Raw genomic sequence first — 15,623 nt, 5'->3', positions numbered from 1 at the left:
TCCTGCTGGCTGGGTGCCATTTGAGTGGAATGAGATTCGATTAACAATACATGCCTCTTTTATTTTAGAGATAACGGACAATCGGTAAGAGGCTGTGATTCTTGTGGTGTGGGACACTAGAGGACACCTGTTTGCTTTTTTATGTCACATGGATGCGACATACGCCTTGACTTTGGGAGCATGTTTAGCATAACGTGTACAAATCAATGGTTTCCTACGAGAGCCCTCTTAACTGGTCTGACACAAGTCGGTCTGACTGTAGAAAATTTTGGTTCCTGCACTACTTTGGTCTGTTTTTCAGCCCATTCAATATCATTGAAGTCAGATCCTCATCCTAACCATCGAACATGCGACATCTGACATGGTGATTACAGCAGCAGGAAAAGGAATTTATGTCATACTGGGATTGTTTTCATTGGTCAAAGGACAAATCAGACTATCTCAAAGTCGGAGCAAAATCTTATCCTGTTAATTCAAGTCAGATGGAAGTAGGGCTGATGTTGCAATGCAAAGTAGGATGACAGTCATACGAGTCGTGTTCTAAGAGTGTGAACCCGGCCTTATATGAAGTTGGTTTATTTATTTGTGATATTATTTGCATATGGTTGACACCATCACGTGTTGGTAGAAGCACACCAATACCTTGTTCCAGTTAAGAATTTATCTTGTATTCAGATAGTTAGATTATAGCATGCTTTCTTTTGTTTTTTCACTAAGGGCAGAAAGATTTTTTATTTTTTTTATCAACATGGATACACTACTACATTGTGAGTTTGTTTGTCTTATGTGTGACATTAGAGGCAGAGATAGACCCCTGAGTGGAAGCATCTGAGCAAGCCACGTTTACCCATAAATGCTTAAAACATTTTCCCGGTGTTTCTATAGCATTATAGAGCTCCATCTTCAACCACCCCCTCAGGACCAGTGAATAGCATAGAAGAAAAATATGAGTCCCCTTATTTTTCTCCTCATACCTCAGTCAATTGAGGCAGATGTACCTACCTCTGCCCAGTGCAACTTCCATCTGGGTTCAGCCTCTCCCAGGCACTGTCCTTGGACCGCTAATAGGGCTGGGAAACTCTTCTGAGGATCTTTTGAGCTAGGCAGTGTCTCCTCCCTTGGAGCATTTATCTGCAATATGTATGGTGTCTGCTTATCAAGGAAGTAATTTGGATCAAGCTCACCGTCTCCCTGCGCACAGGAACAGCAGAACGGCGCCTTGGCGCACACAAATTTGCCATGGATCGGCGCTCGCGCATTCACGGGCCTACTGAGCGGCGCGCTCGCACAAGCGCAGGCATAACGCAAATCCCCTGACCAGCCTATAAAAGGAGCCTTAGCAGACAGACAAGTTGCTGGTTTGTCTCAGCTCACCTGTGTTCCTCTGCTTCCTGTTTACCACTACCTGTTGTGACCCAAATTGCCTGAAGACTACGCTGATTCTCTCCTGACCTGACCCCTGGCCTGTTTAACGGACTTCCTGCTCTCTCCAGTGTTTGACCCCAAGCCTGCCTCCGGATTCTCTTCTGCACTTAGCCTTGCTGGCTCCTGGACTGATTACCTGTGTTTGACCCTCAGCCTGCCTCTGGATTACCCTCTGTCTTCTGCACTTAGTCTTGCTGGCTCCTGGACTGATTACCTGTGTTTGACCCTCGGCCTGTTTCTGGACTTTCCTTACCTATTTTACAGACCTGCTTGCTACTTACCTTCTAGTCCGGTCCATCCTGCACGAGCCCTCTTACAGACCTTCACACAAGTCGGGTATCCCGTTGGAGGCTTGTGCCTCTTGGTGCAACCCACTCCCTGTATCACCTCCAGGGGTGGTGTGCGATGAGTCGCAACAGCCATGCTCTCTGCATCTAGGCCTCGGTGAGTACCTCTTTGCTGATACTGTGGCCAGGACTGGGAAGGCAGTACAGCTAGCTTTCTTTTCTTACAAGTTCTGCTTGCTATATTCTGTCAAGGCAACTGTTTAGCTGTCCATTTTAGGAATCAAAGACAACGGTGACTGGTTGCCGTACTTCATGTGCAGTCTTGCTGTGATTCCAGGGCACTGTCTGTACTATTCATTCGTTGGTTCTCAGACTCTCTAAACCTAGGAGCAGGATTATGGTGGCTGCTCGTCATGCATTCACGATGAGGCCAGTTGATCCAGCAGCCATCTTGAATATTCCAAATATTGAAGGTTTCAGAACAGATTTTAAATTCTGGTGCCTTTTGTATCTATGCTGTTAGTTTTTTTTTCTGGCACTCCAGGCTACAGGTACACCGTCTGTATGTAGCTTGTATATTTTTCACCACTGCTAGTATATCTAAGTTCCGCAGTTGTTTCCGGTTGGAACCTCTCTCTCTGGAGCTACTTTTCTTTGCTCTTTTTACTAAGTCTGTTGTCTGTTCCTCAGCTGCTCTTTCTGCTGCATGTTCACCATGAGTCATTCGCCACATATGCAAGATCCTCTATTGCTCTCTAGGTAAGGGACTTACAAATAGGCAAATTCAGGTGATGTAAAAGAGTAACCTAATGATGGCTACTTTTCTTGTGTTTTCAGCCCTGTGCACTCCAGGAAGTCCAAGGGGTCAGATTTGAAAGATGTCATCACTCTTCCTCTTCTTCAGAGGCAAAAAAAAAATGTTTATTCTGTGAAACCCTACTGTTAGCAAATAAGTTGGGAGCTGGAGAGGCAGCTGGTAGGGGTCTTGCTCAAACACGTTGCCAAGAACTCCTTTTCCGAGTTGGTAGCCACGATAGCCTCACATTTATTAGCTCAAATCCCTCAGAAAGGGGACTCTACCCTGTCTCAACCAGCGCTTCACTTCTCCATCTGGTTCTTCAACCCCCCCAGAGAACTTCCTGAAGAACAATGTTTGAATGCTGCAGAGTAATCAGAACCATCCAGTTTCAGTCTTGCGCTTGTGGAACCTTAAGTTCAAGCGGTTAAGGAAACAATTGGGTGGGAGGAAAAACCCTTCCCGTTCCTCAAAGTCAGTTCTTTTTTTTTCCTTCTTAGGGGGGAGATCAAAGAGCTCATAGCAGAGGAATGTAAGAGAAAGAATAGGTTCTCTCTGAACCGCCTTAACAAATTGTACCCACTGGCTGAAGCAGATATAACATCTCTGGACACTCCATCAGTGGTTGATGCTGCAGTAATGCAATTGGCTAAGAACATAACATTATCTATGGAGGACTTAGCATCTTTTAAAGATCTTCTTGACAGATGCATTGACGACCTTAAAAAAAAAAAAGCTTATCAAACAGCTGGAGCTGCATAGAAAAATGTTGAGTCAGCTTTTTTCCAAGATGGCCCTAAGGATATTATCAAGACATTGGAGGAGCTGAAACTGTCAGCTTATATTATAGGGAAGGCAGTGATCAATCCTATTTGATGCTCAACCAGAATTTGCTATGGCTGAAAACCTAGGCAGCTGACATTGCATCCAAACAGAATTGGCACAAAATACTATTTAATGAGAAAATTACAAACCACTATTTCTAGAATAATGGGGGCAAATTAGGCCTTTTGCTGCAAAACAAAAGCTTTGTCAAGGCAAGGATTTCAAATGGACGTGGAGAAATACACAGGAAACCTTCTTTAAAGCATATAAAGAACCCACGCTGCTCTCCAGCATTCACCAAAATCCTTTTACCATAAGGCCTGCCCAAATACTCCTGGTTAATGCCAGATTGAAACATTTAACATCAGTCTGGATAGGTCAAGACCCCTAAGCTATGGCTAGTTGTGGACTTTCTTGCATGTGCCACCCCACGATTCCTTCACCCATACAGAAATTCCAAGAATTCCGCAATAAGCAATGATTCTCTGCCAATTCGTAGTCTTTCTACAACCTATCACAATGGCCTCCTTGAAAAAGATTTACAGGATTTTACTTGACTTTGTTCTTGGTCCAAAAGAAAAATGGAGGGTAACACCCTGTAATAGACTCAAAAAGATTGAGCCGCTTTATCTTGAGAGCTTAAAAATGATATAATTGCAAACTATTACAGACAGTGCAGCCGGGGGAGTGGATGATCTCAATAGACCTCCAGAAAGCTTATATGCATGTGCACATTCTTCTAGCACTTCAGAATACCTTAGGCTCACAGTAGATCAAGTCCATCTCCAATTTCAGAGTCTGCCTTGGACCTGTGTACCTGCCCGAGAGTTTTCATAAAAATACTGGCACTCTTGCGAGAAAGGTCTTCAAGTGTAGAGAAAGGTCTTCAAGTGTATCATTACCTCAATGACATTCTACTCTAAGCTCGCTTTCCAGTCCAGCAGACATATCCCAATAAGGCCAATGTAAAGGTTTCATCTGGTTGGTTGATCCACCAGAAAAGAGCCAGTTGTTCCCAACTCAACAGATGGTATACCTGGGAACAATGTTTGATACCTCCAGAGGATCAGTATCATTACCTCCCCCAAAAAAAAACAAGCATAACAGAAAGTGATGATGTGCTATTCCTGATCAGCCACCTAGTGTTTGTGCTTAATAGAGATAATGTCTACATACTTACCCTTAGTGCCATGGACTCATTGGCCCTGCACTTGACACAGCTGATCAAATTATCACTTACCATGTGCAAAAGCCTTCTCTGGTGCACCAAGAGTTCTATCAAAGACCTGCCCTTTAGGTCCTGTCACATGGACCATACTTGCATCACATGCCAGCAGACAGGGCTGGGGTGTACACTGTGGGGAATCAAAAGCATCTGACAGGCTCCTTAAAAGAATTGGACATTCCCTGAATCGTACGGGCCGGGTCTATCTAGAAGCCGCAGCGGCCTTTAGAACATGAAACAGGCTATTTATCATTCCTTTGGGCAAGAGCAGAAGGAAGCATCTACTAGAACAATTGCATCCTAAATTATGAAGCTGATCCAAAGGGTGTGAAGGGTATGGAACTTTCTTCAGTGGTCGGGACTCATCTACACGAGCAGTTGTAGCATCATGGGCTGCAAGAGCCAGAGTTTCCATTGAGACAGTTCTGCAGAATAGGTATAGTCAATCCAGCATACCTTCCTGAAGCACCATGGACCCAGGCGCCCTAACAGAGTTCAGAAGAAAATCTGTCCAGTCAGCACTTACCTGTTCTAACTGCAGCAATAAAAGCTGTTAAGCCTCTTCTCCCCTCAACCCCCTGTCAACTAGTTAATTATTTATCATGGGCCATCAAGAAAACACAATAGGGTCATACTTAATTAAATTTTCCTTTCTTGGTGCCTAATCATGGCACTATATGGAGGATGCTGGGCCATCCTTGTCTTTCTTTCATGCTATTCACTGGATCTGAGGGAGTACTCCATCACAGGTACACTGCCATGGATAAGCACTGGGAAAGGAAAATTATGCAAACGGAGTCAATTTTCCATTTTATATTGTTAAGATCCTACACAAAGGGTGCAATTGTAAAAAGGAAGATTTACTGTTGACTGAAGCAAGCACGAGAAATTTGATCACCTCCGGGTTTTTCATTTTTGTTTAAAAAAATAAAATAAAAACCTGTTTTATATTGTTAACCCCTTGCGCACCGACTCCTGTACATATACGTTGGCACTTTGAAGATGGATCTCTCGATAACAGAAGCAGCTGCTGCCACAACCAAGGTATCCATCTCTTCAGGAGCCAGTCATGTTTACAATAATGGTGATCTCTGCGGCAGATTTGCCTCTGGGTGTCATGCTTGTGGCTGTCGAGTCTTGCTATGCCTCATGGGACTTGTAGTTCCACAACAGCTGGAGAGCCACAGGTTGAGCACCCCTGCTCTAGGGTGTTAGATAAAACAAAAACCACAGTATATGTTTGGGGGTTCTAAGTAATTTTCTAGCAAAAAAAAAAAAATAGGATTTTTTTTGTACTCACCATAAAATCCTTTTCTCTGTAATTCACCGACTGACACAGCTTCTCTCTTTATACCATTGGGTTGTTATGCCACGGTGCACTGACCTCTACCTTGTAGAACTCTGTAAACGTGTGGACAGACGACCAGGTTGCCGCTTTACACACATGAGTGACAACCGCTTGATGTCAGAAGGCCCAAGACGTTCCGATTGCCCTCATGGAGTGGGTCGTGACTGGAAAGGGGGGGCACCTGCCCCTTCAAGGCGTAGGCTTGTAATATAATCGGTCTGATCCACCTGAAAATGGTGGCCGACGAGACCACCATGCCTTACTTTGGACCAGCCACCGAAACAAACAGGGAGTCTGACTTCCAGAAGGGAGCCGTGGCAGACAAATACACCTTCAGAGCCCAAACCACATCCAAAGCATGAAGGGCCACCTCCTTAGGATGTGTCGGCTTAGGTCACAGATGGTAACACAATTTCCTCATTGATGTGAAACGCCGAGACTACCTTCGGCAGAAAAGACGGTTGCGGACGCAACACCACCTTATCCTTGTGGATAACCAGATAGAGCAACTTGCAGGACAAGGCCGCCAGTTCCAAAACCCTCCTGGCTGATGTGATGGCCACTAGAAAGACCGCTTTCTGGGAAAGAGTCAACAGGGGAATCTCTGATATTTTGAAATGGCGGTTTTTGAAGCGCCGATAAATACCAGGTTCAGATCCCAAGGGGGTAACGGTGGACGCACCGGAGGAACTACATGTCGCACCCCTTGAGCAAAAGTACTCACTAGAGAGTGAGACGCCAGAGGTCGCTGAAAAAGGACAGCCAAAGCTGATATTTGTCCTTTAATGGTGCTTAACGACAAATTCTGGTTCACCCCTTGCTGAAGAAACAGCAGGATCCCGGATATAGAAAAGGAGCGCGGATGCCATCCTTCCTCCTCACACATGGAGATGTAGGCATTCCAGGTACAAAGATATATCTTCTGAGAAGATTTCCATGCTCTCAAAATAGATGGGATCACAGAGTCCGACAGACCCCAGTTCCTCAACACCTGGCTCTCAATAGCCATACCGTTAAAGCCAGCGATGGTAAAGCAGGATGGAGAATCGGACCTTGAGACAGAAGGTCCTCTCGCAACGGCAGTCGTCAGGGAGCGTCTGCCACCAGGCGCACTAGGTCTGCGTACCAAGGACGCTGAAGCCAATCTGGGGCAACCAGTATTACTGGGATCCACTCGGCTTTCACTCTGCGAAGCAGATGTGGTAACAGATTCAGTGGAGGAAAAGCGTAGATCAGCTGGTACTGATCTCACAGAGCCACCAGCACTTCTGACGCGTCTGCCCATGGATCTCTTGTCCTGGACACAAATCTCGGCATCTTCCGATTGAGATGGGAGGCCAGAAAATCCACGTCTGGTGTGCCCCACTGCAGGCACAGTAGCCTGAACACCACCGGATGCAACGCCCATTCTCCTGGGTCCAGCATCTGACGACTTAAGACAGTCCGCCTGCCAGTTTTCCACACCCGAGATGTAAATGGCCGTCAGGGCCGGTACAAATCGCTCTGCCCACCGAAGAATGTGAGCTACCGGACGTATGCCACAGCAGTGGCGTTGTCTGACTGGATCCTGATTGGACTCCCTTGCAGTTCGAGCAGATTGATCGGTAGCTTGAATTCCTCCTTCGACCAGAGGCCCTGAGTCGACTGAATTCCCATCACTCCACCCCAGCCGAATAAGCTGGCGTCCGTTGTGATCACCGTCCATTTCATCAGAAGTAGGAACGACTTCCCTGACTGAAGCACCGGGGACCTCAGTCTCCAGATCAGGGAACCCCTGACTACTGGCTCACCTGGATCTGTTGATCCAGGGACAATGGAGATTTGTCCCACTTTGTCAAGATCTCCTTCTGCAGGACTCTGGTGTGGCACTGGGCATATGGTACTGCCTCGAAGGAGGCCACCATGAGTCCCAGGACTCACATGCGCGGCTCTGAGAGTCTGCAGCTTGTCTGAAGGGAGAAACGCTCTTGCTTCCCTGGAGTCCAGCAGCAAGCCTAGATACTCCAAATGCTGAGTCGGTACTATCACAGACTTTTTGAGGCTCAACAGCCACCCAAATTCTTGCAGGGTCAGCATGGTGATCACCACATCCTCTTCTAACTCTGAGGCGGAAGAAGCTGTCAGGAGGAGATGGTCTAGGTAACCCACGATCGCGATCCCGGGGGGGGGGGGGGGGCTGATACCAAACCAAAAGGGAGAGCCACAAACCGGTAGTGGGCTTCCCCGACTGCAATCGCAGAAACTTTTGATGCTGGAGGCATATGGGTATGTGCAGGTACGCAACCTGGATGTCTAAGGACGCCAGGGAGTCCCCTTGATGGAGTGCAGCTACTACTGAGCGAACTGATTCCATTCAGAACCTCTACATTTTCACAAAGTGATTGAGGGCTTTTAGATCCAAGATTGTAGTTCCCAAGAAGGAAGGGGTACGTCCAAACAGGTTTGAGTAGAACCCTTGGAAACATTCCGGAACAGGTACAATCGCCCCGCGATTCAGCAGGTCCCTTACTGCCCCCCAAGAGGGCCTCCCGGCGAGCTGGGAGAACAGGTATGTTGGAGGGAAAGAATCTGTTTTGCGGCCAAGAGAGGAACTCTATCTTGTAGCCATAGAAAATCAGATCACAGACCCATTGGTCTGACAGTTGAGAGGACCACCGGGCTGCAAACTCCCGAAGGCGAACCCCCCACCCGAGTCATGGGTGGGGGCAAACCTTCATGCAGTAGCACTTTTGTTCACAGGCTTGTGGTGCCAGGGATATTTCTGTCCTTTCATGGTCGTCCTGGGGACGTTTAGCCGAAGCTCCGGGCAGACAAAAAAAGCAGTTTGTGAGAGGAAAAAGGCCCTTGCCTATGGTGTGGCTCCTTAGCCTTCCTGGGCTGTGGGAGTAGAGTACTCTTACTACAAGTGCCATCCAAAGAGGCTCCAAAGAGCCGGTTGCCAAGGAAGGGAAGATCCATCAGGGCTTTTTGGATGCCTGGTCAGCAAACCACCATTTCAACCAAATCAGGCGCCTCAGCATCACTGCCAACACTGAAGCCCTGGATAACAGAGGGAGGGTATCCAGGGCCACGTCACAAACGTACTTAAGGCCATGCACTAGTTGGTCTGCTAGTTCCACGCAGACAGGAGAAGCCTTCTGGTCTCCCAAATCGCCGTGCAACAGTTTTGCCCACTCTAAGTTAGTGTCTCCGACACAAGTGCGGATGCCAGTACTGGTCGCATGGTTGACCCCACAACCATAAACAAGGAATGAGCCACTGCCTCCGCCTTCCTGTCCGTGGGATCTTTAAATGCAGGAGTCCCCTCTACCGGGATTGTGGTTACTTTGCTTAACCTGGATACTAGGGGTCCACGACCGGAGGAGCTGACCACTTTGAGAAGGCTCTCCTCAAAAAAAAAAAAAAAAAAAAAAAAAAAAAAAGGACAAACGCTCCGCCATGTATTTGGGGACCGAAAAGGTCCGTTGCGGTCGACCCCATTACTTGTAAATGAACTTGTCAAAATAAGTCAGATACGGGAACACCTTAGGTGAATGGATGGCTTACGGGACCCAAAAGGGACCGCTACATCAGCAGAGGGATCTGCTGGCTCCTGAATCTATCACGCACAGATGTGATAAGTGCTCCAACATGCACTGTCGCGCACAGACCCGGACTCATCCTCACGGTCCAGGTCAGCGTCATCTGAAACGACAGAGCAGGCGGGTCACCAGCCTCAGCAGGGCCCGAGTCTGCGTCAGAGCTCTCCCCAGAGGACAGGGGCTGCTTTTTCACACCTTGCGCCCACACACCGCCGCCATGTTGGCAATGATCGAATTGAGGACCGCCGACAAGGCGCCCAAGGGCACTGCGCATTCCACAGGTGAACCGGTTCAATTGCCTGTATTTCGGGGGAAGAAACACCAGTTTCTGAAGCCATGCTGACCCCACCCTGTCTGCCACCCGAAGGGCTTAGGACAGCGACAGTTCCACCCTCCTTACTGCTGCTGGTTGTGGGTCTTTTTTCCGCAGGACTCACCACCCTGAAAGGTTCTGCGCTATCCAGCAAGTAGTGCCTCGGGTCTCTGTTGGCTCCCAAGTGCAGAGGAATCAGCTGTCAGTGGAAGTTGCTGCTAATGGCCCTGAAGCCGCTCTGCAATGTGCTCAGGCTCAAAGGAAATGGATGTCCAGTATAAGGACATAAAACACGGACACCTGCTGCCACTAGAGAAAGCTGAAAAATGTGTCTAGGCTTCTAGAAAATGGCCGCTGGCATCCAGTATAAAAGGACATATTACAGGGAAAATGGCCACCAAACCCCAAGAGAGCATGCCTTCCCTTACCCATGCCTAAGATGGCCGCCGATGCTGAAACCATGAGGGACAGAGCTGAAACAAATGGCGGTGTTCAGCGCTACAAGGGACACAGGCACCTCACCCCTTTACAGACACACTGCTCAGCAGCCACATGCAGCATTCCCCACAGGGAAGGAGGGAGGTGAGGGACCCCCGAATCAACCTCCCAGGGAATGCCCAGCTCCACTGAGGCAGGTAGAGATGTACTTACCAGTCCTGAAGAACTGGGAGATATTGCATTACAGAGCGACTCTCAGATCAGTACAGGGTGGCTGTTGGCCCCCGGCGACGCAGACATCAGTAGCCTGGTCATATGTGCGCCCCAGAGTATAAAAGCTCACAACCACCTCTGGAGCTGAGGTTTCATCGTGGCTGGCTTAGCGCAGGTTGGGGAGACTACAAAGGATAAAGGGTATCCAGCCTGTCACCCAGCCGGCCTTCGATAGCAGATGACAGGATCTATCATCTTGCGCAAAAAGCCAAGCTTCTGCAGGGGGAAGAAAAAAAATTAAAACAAAATGACGGATCGTCTTAAATAGGCAAAATAAAACCAAGGCTGCAGTAGCATGCTGAGGGGTTACCTAAGGGAGCGGCCCTGGGGCAGAACTAGAAAGTTCTAGTTTTATTATTACATGTTAACATGTAATGCCTAGTCTTCTCCTGAAGGTGGCATAACAACCCAATGGTCTAAAGAGAAGCTGTGTCAGTCGGTGAATATAAGGAAAACCGTTTTAAACTTGTAAACACCAATATCTCAAAAGGAGGCCAGTCCTTAAAGTGGTGTTGCACATTAAAAAAAATTCATCAAAATTCCTAAAAAAAAAAAAAAAAAAAAATTGGAATTTTTTTTTTTACTCACCTCTAAATGCCTTTTGCTAGGGGGGTCCCTCATAGTTTGCCTCCTTCAGTGCCTGGGCTGGTGACATCACTTCCCCTTGGCGCAGGAAGGGCTCAGCTCTGCCGCCTCCCTCCCATCAGTCATCTGGGACACGTGACAGGTCCCAGATGACCGCGCGGCCAATCACGGCGGAGGAGGGGAACAAGCAGGGCTTCGTTCCCCGGCATTGCTGGACCCTGGGACAGGTAAGTGTCCGATTATTAAAAGTCAGCAGCTGCAGTATTTGTAGCTGCTGACTTAAAAAATAAAAATAATAATAATTAAGGGGAACTCCAAGTGGTTAATAAATTTTGCAAATAGGTAATTTTTCTCCTTCATTGATGTACGCTAACGAGGCAGAGGTTCACCTGCCAGCAGGACAACCCTAAACATACAACCAGAGATACAATGGAATGGTTTACAGCAGGAGTCTCAAAATGGTCGGCGCACTAACTGTTGTAAAACTACAAGTCCCAGCATGCCTGTCTGTGGGAGTCATGCTTGTAACTGTCAGCCTTGCAATGCCTCAGGGATTTGTAGTACAACAGCTGGAGGGCCACCAGTTTGAGACCCCTGGTTTAGATAAAAGCATATTCATGTGTTAGAATAGCCCAGTCAAAGCCCAGACCTAAATCCAATTGAGAATATGTGGCAAGACTTGAAATTTGCTGCACTGTACATTTAACTATTATTTTTTTACACTATTGCTGTCACCAGTAATGTAAACATTCTTGTGACAGAAATAGGCACGTGTCAGGTACTTTTTATGGAGAAAGCTGGAGTCTATAAGACCCCAAATCCCTCCTCTGCCCTTAAAAGCATTCAAAAACACCAAGATCAATGTTTTCAAATGCTTTTTATTTTTTTTTAAATGGCACCATTGACAGCTAGGTAAACCAAGAGTGATGTCAGGTCATTGTTTCTGGGTTAACATAACCAAGAGCCAATAACGGGTCTTGGTGTGCCAGGTGCTCACTCAGTCCTCCCGGTGGGATGGGAAAGCCCAAGAAAGCTGCAGAAGGGGATGTCCCCTACCACTGCTTGTAAAAGCAATCCAGCAGCTAGTTCACAGTTAGAAAGCCGACCGCCAGCTCAAAAAAATAAATAAATAATAATAAACCCCCGTTACCAGTATGCTGGTCTAGAAGTGGATAATAAAAAAAAAAAAAAAAAAAATTATATATTAAGGCAATAGGAATTTCTTCTTAAAATGCACCAAATCTCCACAGCTAAAAGACTTAACTAGAGCTGTAGACCAAGGCTCTGATGTCTCGACATATAACCCCATTGAACTCTGATGGAACGAAAACAAAAAATAAAAAGGGGGTACTTATCCTGGGTGGAAGATCCATAAGGCTTGGCAGCAAAGGAACCTTCAGTGAATCACCAACTGTAGTGTGGAAACAATGGGTTCAAAGGAAAAAACAGTATTTCTGGCACTGAAATTCCATGTTTGGGAGCCCAATGTGTCACTACTGTAAAAATAGGAGTTTTGTGTTCACCGTAAAATCCTTTTCTCTGAAGTTCATTGACGGACACAGCCTCATTAATCTTGACCATAGGTTTATAACACCACCTTCTGGCCCCCCCCGGTCACTGGTTAGATTGACAGCAGCAGGAGCACATGGCTGCACTGCTATCAATCAAATCCAATCAACAACCAAGAAACGCAGTTAGAGAGACAGCACATCCCCATTGGACAAGTTCGAGGGTTGAAAAACAAACTTTACAACCCTTTTAAGTTAGGTGGTCAACGTCTTGGAAACAAGTAGATTTTATGTTAACTTGCAAGATCACACAAATTACTGTATACATTTTTTTGTCAATTATTCAACGCATTTCCAGTTTCTTGGTTTGTAACTTGAACTACAGCAATGCTTTACTTTTTCAGGGGATATCTTGAAATATATGGACAGATTTTCAAATCTGTGACAAAAAAGGAGTGACTGCCATCCAACCAAGTGGACATGCTTAAATAATCAATTCAGATTCAGCATTATGTGGCGACTGACGCAAAATATGTGAAGAAGGTACTTTCTCTGAAATGACTGCCACAAAAGGCACATCACCAGTAAGGAGAAAAAGAAATGTGGGATTACATTTTGGAACTTGTGTTAATTGTACAGTAAGGTGCACCATGTAGGACTATTGATACCCTGTCATATCTGGTTTTCAAAATTTCATAAGAACGTGCTCATGTAGGTATTACGTTGTGGTCTAAACATCCAATTTTAATTTTTTTTAGCAGCAGCATTATATTACTACATACACCCTAGTTACACCTCAAGGTTATAGTGCAAAGAAATGTAGAAAAACAAACAAGCTATTTATTTTATGTGAGGTGCTCATCCACCACATTGAAAAATGTGCAGCACATACAGCCAAATAAACACAAATAAAAGGGATATTAGTGCTCTTCCCTTTAAACTGTTAAGCACAACTAAACAGTTGATGACAATTCTAATTTACAATACATACTTCAAATAAAAATGCAACAATACAGGGGGAGGGAAACTGTTGGGAAGATGTCCATGATTGTAATAGAAGCAGTTGACTTTTCCAGTGGAAAAATATAAGGAATGTTTGCATGAAGCAGCTTGGTCCAAGACTCCAAAAATGACAGTTGCACTTGAAGGTATGGTGTCACACAACTGATGCCATTTATCCTTTTCTTGCTTTGTTTGTTTAAAACCACTCTTGTAATGGACGCATTGTTAAAATCGCATTCTTATATAAAATATTTATATATAAAATAAAACGGAGGGGACTGTTTTACTAAGATGAATAAAAGCAAGTTTAGGTGATGGAGATATGGAGTCAGCTTGCACTTTTTAAGCACAAGAAGTTATCAATGTCCAAGTGCTGCATACAGAGATTGATCTGGTGAGACATCACAACATTGCACCAGGGGAAGAGAGACATGTCTAGGATCCCTGGCCCTCAGGATCCACACCACCCTCCGTGTCTTCATCATTGTAGATGTTCTCAGCCTAAAGAAAACATTCAGAAGACATCAGGGCACACTATAATGTTGGCACAAGTAACCATTATTCAAGCAATCAAGAATGTAATAGAAATTAAACAAAAAAATGGTAGCCCATGATGTTCACTAATTTTATCAATGTACAGCTGACTAAAACAACCCAGCTGTGCTACCATTAAAGCTAGCTTTGGACAGAATGGTCAGAACCTCTCAAGTGTTTACTACAGTTTGTGTCACAGAGGAGTTTTTGCCCCCCCCATCCCTGCTGTTTCTTGTGGTGAAAGAGGAAATCCAAGCAATAAAAAAAACACACACACACACACACACACACACACACACACACACACACACACCCCCCTAGAAAAATGTACTTGGTAAATTTACACTTTAAAACAGTTTGTTTTTCATTATATGCGTAATATAAATATTTAAGTGAAACTAAAAACTTGCCAGCCTCATGACAGACTTCTGGTTTTTCCCTTATCTAGCGCTGACATATTCACATCTTCTGGTGTGAAGTCTACTTACTTTAGCCACCAATGATGCGACCACTGCACATGCATGCTGGTGACATGGCCCTTGCACCTAGCTCAATTTTGGTGAATGCGTTGAGTGTTTACACCTCATTTGCACCTTTATCATTTATATAGCTGACCAAACAATTCGTGTGCCTTACTATGCAAAAAATAAATGCACATCTTTATGCAGGAAAGGGGGCTGGGGGAAACATGTATAAGTTAAATTACTTTTACACTTCAGCCTGTAAAACATTTCACCGATAATCAGATTGCGATGTCAGGATCCTGCAAACCCTCAGTCAGCCACCTACCTGTACCACCCATTTCGGCAGACAGTTACTGTACTGCAGGAAGAATCCATGAACTACAAGAGTGCTCATTAGCACCCTCACAGTTGATTGAAATGGCAATTGTAGTGCATCTATGAGAAACTGAATAAAATGACATGGCCAGAGCCCTGCAAGGCCATGCCGTTTTTGAGTTGCGACAGCAGGTACGGGAAGATCCCCACTCGCTGTCAAAATGAAATGAAATACAGGCAGGTGCTTATTAGTAACATATTACACCTATATCTTCACAAATGCTTGAAATTTCCAAAGGTTATCAGTGTTTGTAGAAAACCTTTACAGGACTTTGCAACTCACCATCTGCCAGACTTGCATAATATTATCTTCAGAAACAGAGCAGATCACCCAGGGTTCATTTGGATTCCATGAGAAGTCAGAAATTTTTGCTGTATGTCCTCCATGAATAAACTAAAGAAGAAAAAAAAAACAAAAAAACACCACACACGTCAATACATACAAGAACAAAAACAAAAAACCAAACTGATTCCAAACTCACAAAATACACACTAACCAATAGTTCTGGTGGACCATCTTCTGCATCCTCTGGGGACTGCTCCTCTCCAATTTTGCTAAAAAAGGAGGAGAATATTGGTGAGGCTTTATAACTTTGATTTGCACAAGAATAAAAATGAAAGACCCTAATCAACTTGTGATACCA

General features: G+C 45.4%; 2 protein-coding genes across 6 annotated transcripts in view; one reads left to right on the top strand and one right to left on the bottom strand.

Moving 5' to 3' along the window:
- The window catches only part of SYNC (syncoilin, intermediate filament protein), a 35,213-nt gene extending 21,413 nt beyond the window's left edge, over positions 1-13,800 (top strand). For all 4 annotated transcript variants that reach the window (XM_077482019.1, XM_077482017.1, XM_077482018.1 and 1 more), the window contains exon 4: positions 13,009-13,800. In XM_077482019.1, the coding sequence (XP_077338145.1) occupies positions 13,009-13,063 (55 nt within the window). In that variant the 3' untranslated portion in view covers positions 13,064-13,800. The remainder of the gene's footprint in view (positions 1-13,008) is intronic.
- RBBP4 (RB binding protein 4, chromatin remodeling factor) overlaps positions 13,423-15,623 on the bottom strand; it is a 29,919-nt gene continuing 27,718 nt past the window's right edge. For both annotated transcript variants that reach the window (XM_077482013.1, XM_077482015.1), the window contains exons 10-12: positions 15,477-15,534; positions 15,263-15,373; positions 13,423-14,107 (exon numbers count right to left, since the gene is read on the bottom strand). In XM_077482013.1, the coding sequence (XP_077338139.1) occupies positions 14,042-14,107; positions 15,263-15,373; positions 15,477-15,534 (235 nt within the window). In that variant the 3' untranslated portion in view covers positions 13,423-14,041. The remainder of the gene's footprint in view (positions 14,108-15,262; positions 15,374-15,476; positions 15,535-15,623) is intronic.

Source organism: Lithobates pipiens, unplaced genomic scaffold (assembly GCF_037356315.1).
Source record: "Lithobates pipiens isolate NorthernLeopardFrog02 unplaced genomic scaffold, aLitPip1_a1.2 Scaffold_16, whole genome shotgun sequence".
NCBI lineage: Eukaryota > Metazoa > Chordata > Amphibia > Anura > Ranidae > Lithobates > Lithobates pipiens.
Note: the sequence above shows the minus strand (reverse complement) of the source record. Positions and strands in the feature narration are given on the sequence as shown.